The sequence below is a fragment of the Pipra filicauda genome, unplaced genomic scaffold, assembly GCF_003945595.2.
Source record: "Pipra filicauda isolate LSUMZ 115617 unplaced genomic scaffold, ASM394559v2 scaffold16_size7369187_pilon, whole genome shotgun sequence".
Classification (NCBI taxonomy): Eukaryota; Metazoa; Chordata; class Aves; order Passeriformes; family Pipridae; genus Pipra; species Pipra filicauda.
The window spans coordinates 840836-850818 of NW_024104207.1; the positions used below are offsets into that span (position 1 = coordinate 840836).

The 9983-nt window shown below is 41.6% G+C and overlaps 2 protein-coding genes across 5 annotated transcripts in view; one reads left to right on the forward strand and one right to left on the reverse strand.

The window, feature by feature from the left end:
- TDRD9 (tudor domain containing 9) overlaps positions 1–2990 on the reverse strand; it is a 73197-nt gene extending 70207 nt beyond the window's left edge. For both annotated transcript variants that reach the window (XM_027732896.2, XM_039379555.1), the window contains exon 1: positions 2777–2990. In XM_027732896.2, the coding sequence (XP_027588697.1) occupies positions 2777–2928 (152 nt within the window). In that variant the 5' untranslated portion in view covers positions 2929–2990. The remainder of the gene's footprint in view (positions 1–2776) is intronic.
- Positions 2991–4884: 1894 nt separating this feature from the next.
- Positions 4885–8859, forward strand: ATP5MJ (ATP synthase membrane subunit j). 3 transcript variants are annotated; one of them, XM_027732891.2, is made up of 4 exons: positions 4885–4967; positions 6593–6716; positions 7807–7827; positions 8668–8859. In XM_027732891.2, the coding sequence occupies exons 2-4, from the start codon at positions 6593–6595 to the stop codon at positions 8685–8687; spliced, it is 165 nt and encodes a 54-aa protein (XP_027588692.1). In that variant the 5' UTR covers positions 4885–4967; the 3' UTR covers positions 8688–8859. The 3 variants fall into 3 exon arrangements, with proteins under 3 accessions (XP_027588692.1, XP_039235491.1, XP_027588693.1); XM_039379557.1 differs by having other exon boundaries at positions 4942–5038; XM_027732892.2 differs by lacking the exon at positions 4885–4967 and adding an exon at positions 5050–5153.
- Positions 8860–9983: the final 1124 nt, after the last annotated feature.

The following is a 9983-nucleotide window of genomic DNA, read 5'->3' on the forward strand; positions in this document are numbered from 1 at the left end:
CAGCTCCATCAGACAGGAGTAAGATGGCTGTAGGGTAGTCATCACTTCCCTGCAGAAAATCACTGCCCAAGAACTCAACTGCTTCTCTAGGCACTTTTTATTTATGGTCTACATGATTAGCACGAGGTGCTCTGAAACTCTATCATTCCTTATGCTAAGTCAGCCATATTTCTGACATAGGCAGCCAACACAAACCACTCTGGTGACAGAGAGGTGAGTGGTAGTAATTCCAGAGGACAGAAATGTCTCCACCTGCACAGGTGTCAGGCAGAGCAAACAGTGTGAAATGTTTCTGGCCAAAGCTACACCTATGAAATGCAAGAAATGAAAGAGAGAATAACCACCTCTTCCACACTTAAGCCTTTAACTATCTTAATGTTAACCACAACTGTGTTGATAACAAGGAAAGATTTACAGGTCTCAATTTCTTTTCATTCAGTTAAATGTAATCAGAGGAATTAAAAAGTTAATCGGCGAGCTATTTAGGGATCAAAACTCTAGCCACAATTTCTGTGGTTTCTATTACCCTCCCCTAACAAGCTCAATTACTAATACTGCTATTCTAGAGGCAGTTCAGAAAACAAGGTAATCTTAAAAGCCTTGGAAAATGAGGCATCATTGGTAAAGAAAAAAACACATTCCGCATTTCTTTTAAGGGAGATGTGAGGCTTTTAGATGCCATTAGACAATCTCAGTAGCATTTTTGTAAAATACTAACATTTGTGTGCAATAACACACCTGTTATTATCACTACCAATTTGGTACTAAACCCACAAAATTTAGACAAAAGTGGCAGGCAGAGTCTCCATCAATAAGTGTATATCCAACTTGAAATAAATACAAATAAGCATTTGAAATATTTGAAAAAACTTTGGTTTTGATTTTCCCAAGAAACAAATCAAGAGTTTTGAAAGAAATATTAAAATAGATTTTTATGCCACAAGCAGCCTTAACAAAAGGGAAATTCTTTTATTTTCAGCTCTTTGAACTCAATTTCTTAAGAAGCCAGTGAATAAAAAACAAGCACTTCCTTTCCATCTAAGCACTTGAATCTAAACCTCCTCAAGAGTTCTCAAGTTTTGAAAAAACTCTTTAAACGTAAGCACGTTCCCAGAACTGTGAAACAGAAGCATGTATGGAAACAAAACACAGCTAAGCAAACATGCCTTTTCATAGAGGTTCTGTCCATTTTGTGGCAGCACATACACACCTACCATCTATCCTCATAGATTTTATACAAGTTTATTGCTCAGAAGTTCTGTCCACACTTACACAAACAGTCCCTTAGGGTGCATATCCCTCTCTCTCCCCCTAAGGTGGGGGGGAACCCAAACCCATAACATTAACTTTTCACTGTTAACACAACTGTGAAATCCACAATTAGATTATCTGCTAAGACTTGTGAGTGGAAAGAGATATTTATCCAACCAAAGACAAAAATTTGCCTCTGTGTAGGCACACAAGGCTTCTCCTGTGTTACTTGACATATTTTGGTGGCTTAGTGCTCAGTTGCGTTCAAGAATCTCTTGTCAAACACTTCTCAAGTACCGCAGAAATGTTATTTTCACCTAAATAAAGACTGAGAAGTCTCAGACATCTTGTACATACTGGATTCCAGAATTATATTCACAGTAAATAATCTTAGAGAACTATTAAATTTTGTCTGGTCACTTCTGAAAAATTTTAACAACCTGCATAAAATCCAGTAGATCTCAGTCAGATTTGGAGCTTGATAACGGCAGCACTTTTACATTAAAGGATAAAAAGGGATATTTTGACATGTCAGTTTTATCCTTTACTCAAAGCAAAGGCAGAAACCAACAGTCTCTGCCGAACTCCCGCACATCGGCAGTTCAAACATTATGCAAAAGGTTCATTCCTTCTCAGAAGCCAATGTACACCTTTTAAGAGAGTTCCAGAAACCAAGCAACCTATCCTGCTGTACATCATATAGGGTGAAAAAACACAACAAACCAACACTCACTGTAGACTGTACCCTCCATCTGATTGTGAAAAAGACTTTACTGTATGGAAGTGCATATAAAATACTTTTCTATGGCAACTACAGATACTCTAAATACTAAGACTAGCATGGAAGGCCACAACACCTTCCAGTTTAGGCAGCATCCAGGGGAAAGTATTTTTTCAATATCCAGACATTAGTGAAAACCAGTTGTACCTGGCTGCTATACAGATACACATTAAGTTCTCCTTGGTTGTAAACTCTGCCATTAGAGAATAAAGCATTTGCAAGGAGTGACATGGGAAGATACCTCAAATTAGCTTTACCCTGGTAACTTAAATGCTTTAGTTAGGTCACTACAGCAACGAACTCTTGAATCTCATTTTATTTATCATTTGCCACTGGCAAAATTATTCAGTTAATACACCTGAATCAAGATAAACTGGGTCTTTCCTAACTCTGTTCGTTTTTCAACAAGACTCGCTGGAGCTACACACTAGCGCTAACGCACTTCAGACAAAGCAAGTACCATGTCTACTGACGATCAAGACAACTGAGGTAAGTAACAAATCAGAAAGTAACAGAAGTATTAAGCCAAGAAAAACACATCTAGCCACACCTGAGCTAGAACCACACACAGTACCAGGGGTTTTAGGCTGGAATCCAACAAGTGCACAGACCCAGGCAGAACAGAGGAGTCAGAGGAGGCTGCCCAGACGCTGGGGAATGCCCAGCACACCCGGAGCCAGGGGCACACAGCAGAGAGGAGGGACGGACACCACCAACTACAGCAGCGCAGCGCCCCGCACTCACCCCGCAGCCGTCAACGGCTCCCGTGCGGGGTGGCGGGGGCCAGCGCACGGGGGGGCGGCCTGCGCCTCCTCGCCCAAGAGCTCGATGGCGGTGACGGTGCTGCCGACGGTGAACCAGTCGCGGATCTGCTCCGGGGTGAGTTTCCGCAGCATGGCGAGGGACGGGCGGCTCCCGGCACGGGGCTCCGCGCCAAAGCCTCGCGACGCCACCTCGGCCCTTCCCGCCACGCGCGCGCGCGCACCCGCCTTCCCGCCCTCCGCCCGGCCCCGCCCCCGGCGCGTGAGCACGGCTGAGGGCCGGTCCCGGTGCCGGCCCCGCCCGGCGGGAGCGATCCCGGCCGGCTCTGCTCTGTCGGCCGGTCCTGCTCTGCCTGCCCAGCCCATCCAACTGTGGTTACAGCTCGCGTTCCTTCAAACCACCCCCCAAAACTTATAACAGCCTTACTTGCCAAAGGAAGGCAAGAGGTACACACGCAGACCAGAAGTATATGTGAGGGTCGAACACTAAAGCTTGCCATCCCTACTGGATAATATTCCGCAGAAGAAGAATAGGAACTAAAATAAACATGTATCACTGAACTTCCCTTTTTTTTTCTGTCCTCCCCCTTCTGAAATAACTGAAAACACCTGTGTGTAATTTGTTAAATCAGATAAATACAAAACAATGCAAACAGAGGATAGCCCCTTACTTTCTCCCATGTAATTGGGGAATGTATGATCTCCACACTGGATCCAGTGCAGTCACTTGGTTGACTGCTCTAGAGCTGTTACTGTCAGATAGGTAAATACAAATCTGGGATATATGTGGAGTGATGAACATATCACAGCCTCTGGTTGTTTAACATATCGCCCTCAAAATCCTACATTAAAGAAACAAAGGGATATTCCTCACAAAAACGTAAAGAGGTTTTGAATGTTCTAAATGAAGGAGGTGAGGTATGTGCGGTATTTCACTGACATAAGTTATGATCCTCTATTAAATGCAAAAAAGCCCCAAGTAGGATCCAAGAAGACTTGCCCTGTGTGACAAAGCTCATATTTAGCAAATCTGGGGATATATATGTATATACTTGCAGATTATGTAAATCACTCAGTAGGAAAGTAAATGCAGTCTATGATCCCACTAAAGAATTTTAATGTGAGAAAAGAGTCTGAGCTTTGCCTTTCCTTCCCAGCCATGGGAGGCCGGGGTGGTCATTTCCCCTTCACACCTGAGTGCTACTCTAGAATCCCAGTTGTCCCATCCCTTTCCTGTGCCCAGACGAAATGGCCCACAAGGCACGCAGGTGCATTAGCCCTGCTGAATCTGGCCCAGTGGTGCCTCCTGCTCCTCCAGGACAATCTATTCCCTAAGGGACACACTACATAGACTTGTGACAGACCCTTTCTGGCATTGTCTTGGCGCAGGACACCTGCTGTGCTCCTTCTTGGGAAACAGGACTGAGGTGCAGGTTGGGCAGGACACTGCAGCAAGGTGCATTAGGAAGAGCATTCCCAGCAGGTGCAGGGAGGTGATCCTGCCCCCCTGCTCAGGCCTGGTGAGGTCACATCTGGAGTGATGTGTCCAGTTCTGGGCTCCTCTGTTCAAGGGAGACAGTTCAGTGGAGAGCTACAAAGATGATGAGGAAACTGGAGCACCTCTGTTATGAGGAAAGGCTGACAGAGTTCAGCCTCGAGAGGAGATAACTGAGAGGGGACCTCATCAATGCCTGTAAGTATCTAAAGGGTGGGTGCCAAGAAGATGGAGCTGGGCTCTTCTCAGTGGTGCCGAGCAACAGGACAAGAGGCAACGGGCAGAAACTGATGCATAGGAAGTTCCACCTGAACATGAGGAAGAACTTCTTTACTGTGCAGTGACCGAGCACTGGAGCAGATTGACCACAGAGGGTGTGGAGTCTCGCTCACTGCAGATACTCAAGAACTGTCTGGACGCAACCCTGTGCCACGTGCTCTGGAATGACCCTGCTTGAGCAGGGAGGTAGGACCAGATGCCCCACTGCGGTGCCTTCCCGCCTAACCCCTCCCGCGATTCCGAGGGAAGCGGGGCTGGCACGGCCGCGGTGCGGGAGCGCTCCGGTCCTCCGCGGCCATAGGGGGCGCCGCAGCGCCCGCTCCCCGCTCGGCCCTTCCCGGCGCGCCCCGCGGCGGCAGCGGACCCGTCCCCGGCCTGACCTTCGCGCTCCGCCGCCACGGTGGGTCCGGGCCCGCGGGACCAGAACGGCTCAGGGCGGTTCCTGCCCCTTCCTGCCGGGCAGCGCTCGAGGGGGGTATCGTTGTTTCACTGGGACAGGGGAGGGAGGCGCGGCCGGCGGCACTGGAGCTCCGCCGTTACCCACCGCCCACCCCAGTGCTGAGGGTCAGGCCTCGGGCGGCCGCAGGTGCCCCGGGCTGAGGGGGGCTTGTGGCGGGGAGGGCAAAAAGACGGCAAATTCAGCGCTGTTCTGGGTAGATTTCAGAAAAAAATAGCCTGGACGACGTCTCGCCCAGGCCTTGGGGAATGGTCTCTGCCGGGCTTTAGCAGGGTGTTAGCTGGAAAGAGCACCGCTTGTTGCTGTGTTTTGTAGTAGTGTGGTGTAGAAATCTTTCTTTTTGCTGTGTCTTGATATTCTGCTGTAGCAGAGTGACTGTGTTCATCTGAAACTACAAATGCTGGAAATTTAGGGGAAGGTGCAGTGTCCTTGATAGTGTTGGTGAAAGCACGACGCTGTTTCAGGAACTCCGGCCACAGTAATAAATTTGATTGAAATGACTGCCCGTAAACAAATAAAAGATTAATGTGGGTTTGTCTGTAATTAGACGTGAGTTGCCTCAGCGTTGCTTTCCTTGTTTAAGCACCCAGATCTCTCCAGCTGTTTTGGCATTGGCTGCCCTCTCAATGCTTTTCTCTCTGAGGCTTTGCCCAGGGATTCTTTACATTTAGGAATGGCACATAAGTGAGTGAGCATTACCTCAGAGAAGTTTGCCTCTGCTTTTCTTTCCTGGGACTCTGGTTTACCACATACTATCTGTGTGTGTGTATATCTCATTTTATGGGGTTGTAATAAGTGTAAATAGTGACTGTTGGGTGAAGTGCTGTGCATAAGGCAGTGGAGCGTGTGGCATTTTAGTGCAACGTGGTGCAAATGTGAACTAACATTTATGGGAGTTAGGGTATGCTTTATTCTAAAACATCCAGTTTTTTGGTTGTCTAACAAAGCTGCTTAGAGAGGAAAAAACACAACACTGACAGGCTTCTTGTTCTTGGGGCATATTTTGAAAGTCAAATAGTCATGATAAAGCATGAATTCATTAGCTTAACATCATTTATTTTGCTATTTTGAGTAGAAATTACCATGCTGGAAGAGACAGCTTCGAGGGAGGGAAGCTAAATTGGTAGTGCAAGGAAGGAGCCTCTCTGGCTTGCCTGGAATGAGACTTTTCTCCTGAGGGAATCTGGAAACATTAAAAAAGCTCTGATAGAGTCAGAGTCACTGATAGAGAGAGAGGAATTGCTACTCTATAAATGTTCTGTTGACTCATCTTTGAACCCTTTCATCAGCTGTAATTTATTTTTTTTCCGGTATTGTGTTAGCCCATAAATTGTAACTTTAACTCTGAATTTTCATTGCTTTCCTTTGGAATAAGTACTTTTGTGTGTTTGGGGATATTATTTTTTATCTGTGAACTGCTGTGGGTATGTATCAGGACTCTGTGTGTATGTATACATAAAGACAGATATATTGATATATGTCTGTGTCTGTATATATATATTAAAAATCCAGCAGGTTAAGAATACAGTTGCAAAACTTAGCATGACAAAACTTTTTATAATTTTCAGATGGTGCAGACCATGATTCCAAAGTCATGGAGAGCCATGAAATTCTACTTCACTACTGTATATCAAGAAATATGGGTTGGTGTGGCGTTAACAGCTTATGCCTATTACAAAATTTCATATGGGGGTAAGTTACACATTGCAGTCCTCATTAGCTGTTACCTTATAGATAACGTTTATAGAAGACAATAACTAACAAATCAGTCAGCAAAAAAGAAATTAACGTTCTTACTTAGGGCCAGGTCCTTGCCATAAAAATTTAGAAGTTTTAACTTGGCCATTGTAGAAGGTTACAGTAATAAAAATACTCAAATACCAGTGTAACTGTGACTACGTTATGAAGATCAGGAAATGTAGGAACTGATTTTAAAAACGCACATCTGACTTGCTCAAGATCTGAAAAAAACACCCCTTTTTAAAAGGTTTTCTCATGTGAATTTGTGAAAGTGTATTTTGGGCTGGTGCACCTCAAAATGCACACTGAATGTGAAAATGTGTGTTATTTGTTGACACTGGATTGCTTTCTTAGAGAAAGAAACATGGTGTCTTAAAGGCCCTGTTTTTCACATTAGGCTATGCTGAAAAAATCCCAAGTCAAACCCTTTCCAGTGAAATGCTACAAGCTGTAGGCAAAGTCAACAGGGAAAGGAACCCCTTGCTGTGGGACCAGCTGAGTGATATTGCCTCAGTATTTTTCCAGCTTTGTCCAAATAATGTGTATCATGTCCAAAACTTTTACATCGCACTTACAGGATTAAATAAATATAAGTAGTTAGGTAGGGAAAAAAAGAAAAGGTTTTAACTTTTGCTTTAACCTTTAATTTCATGGAAGATTTTAAAGCAAACATATCGCTTTGGTTTACATCTGTATGTCGTTTATTTATATATATATATATAAAAAATATCCATATGTTATGTAAAATACTAACAATCCGTATACATTTCTTTTGAATTGCAGTAGAAGTCTTGGCAGCTACAATTCCTAAATTCATGGAGTCTTGATTAATTTAAAACAAACAACTTCTAAAAATCAGTATCAAGTTTACTGAGATGTATCATGGAAAGTACATGTTTTGTGCACTTACTAAATCTTGTTTGAGCTAAATTAGCAAATCATAAGAAGTATAAGCTAATTTTCTCTGCAAAAAGTAAATAGGAAATAAAATTTTTTAGCGTCATTGTTCAGCTTGTATTTTTCTTATTTTTTTTTCCCCCAGGCAAAAAAGCAGTGGCAAATAGTAAGTATTATAAATCTAATACCTTGTTTTATTTCTTAAATGAGTGCAATAAAAATTAGCTCAGAATATTTTACATAAGTTTGGGGGTCAAGTTATGAATTTAGAAAATGTTTAAAGACTACTTCAAAATATGTAATTTCGGTTGTGTTGATGGTTTTATAACCTAGAAACATTGGTAAATCTGCACAGACGTTACCTCTGTCTTAATCTGTCTTTTGCATGGATTTGAAGAGTAGAATGGAAGTTGTATACCTTGACTCTGTGTGGTAGGAGTTCTTATAAATAATGGTAACAACCATTTAATTGAATTACTTAAATCAGCATGATCACAAGAGTAGCTGCTATTATATTTTGAATTTGTATTTTTGTACTTTATAAAGCAGTGTTTAGATACTGATGGACAGTTTCTTCTGATATCACACTGGAATTTATTTTTTCATAAACTGCTGTACCTCAGTTAACTGTCTGCACATGGTAGATAATCCATTTGCTCCCAGTTTTTTTGTACATGTAAATGTTATTTACATTTTTAAATGTGTAATTAGAGAAAATAGTGCCCAGTAGACTTCAAGATAACACTATAAATAAACTTCCATTGTGAAAGAACCATACCAAAACTAAGGAAGAATGGATGTTTGCCCATAATAGTGCTTTAAAACTTGCAGAAGAGGATTTTTAGTATTGGACAAGTTTATTAATGTACATAGTTCAAGGGTTTTATTTGAATTGCCAGTTCTTGTGCTCAGATGTAGGTACAGTTGTCTGTTGTAGGATCTGTACTACATTCCTGAATTGATCTGCTTTACTGTTTGAACAGTCTAAATTGTGTCTTTGTTTCAGAGTCCTCTGGCCATCATTAAAGACCCCTTCTCTTCTTGGAATATGAATTTGGTTGTTCGTCATCTTTACTGTAAATGAAGCAAGTCACAACCCTAGGGAAGTTACTCTAAAACTGTACCTGATCCATCTGCTGTAATGGGAGAAAGAATAAATCCATTGAGTCACAACTAATTAAAGGTGTTGGACAAAGTATGCTGAGTGTATTGTTAACCTAATTTTTAGAATAAGCGTTTTTTGTTTTCTACAGTTCTTCCAAGTTCCACGTTAAACTTTTTCAATGGTATTTTGAAAAAGACCAAATTTTTACAAGTACTTAATAGAGTTATCTTCCTTTTTTTTATTTTTTCCCCTAATGAAAGCTTTTTTGGCTATTTAGTTTAAAAATGTAATGTAATAGGATGCCAAGTGTGAGTACTTAAATCTCAGCTGTTTGTCAACTTGTGGTGCAATAATCAAGGGTACAAAAAATTTTTAAAGCCTTACTTTTTTTTTTTTAAGAATTTTTAGTTCTAAAGGATTTAAAATCAAAAGCTGTATTATTAAGAAAACACCATGCAAAACGCTTACAGATGTTATTTAAAAGTACATTATTGACAACTATCTATCAGTAGAGCTAAGGAATTACTCTGAAAGGCTCTTCCTTTAGTCACAGATTTTGCAAAGGACCTGTATTGTATAAGAAAATCGATACCTGGTGGGCTTTTATCTGCTATTTGAGCTTGTGAAAATCTCAGAGTTTAAAGGGAATAATGACATCACACACTGGGCAGCAGTTAATATGAGCATAAATAAATATTTAACTGACTTCAAAGAGTTTTCCTTTTTCCTGAAAATTTAGAAGTCAGAGTGTTACTGGGATGGGTCATAAGTGGTTTTTGCAGATAACTTTTAGAAGTAACTTCATAGCAAGTATATTTTGGAGACGCTAGGGACCTATGCTGTCTTACAAAAATCAGAGTTCAGAACTATACATACTGAATTCTATACCACAGATACATAGGGTGTAAACCAAAATTGGACTTCATGTCATGTTTTGTTTAAATTTAGCCTAATCTGCTTTTGAGAAGATTAGGAGGCTTAAGTCATTTTAATGACTTAATGCTTACGTACATCTTTTTAACTACTTCACTGAAACATCTTAAATCTTTCAGCTTGAGTAAAGTTTTGTTTTTCAATCTCTTATTGCAGTATCTGGCCATAACTTTTGAATACTCAGGAACTTGATAACCCTACCTGCTGATGGTAAACATTCCAAACATTGTGTTGCCTTTAATTTCTTCAAAATTTATCCTTATGCTTAAGCTTAATAGCTGTAC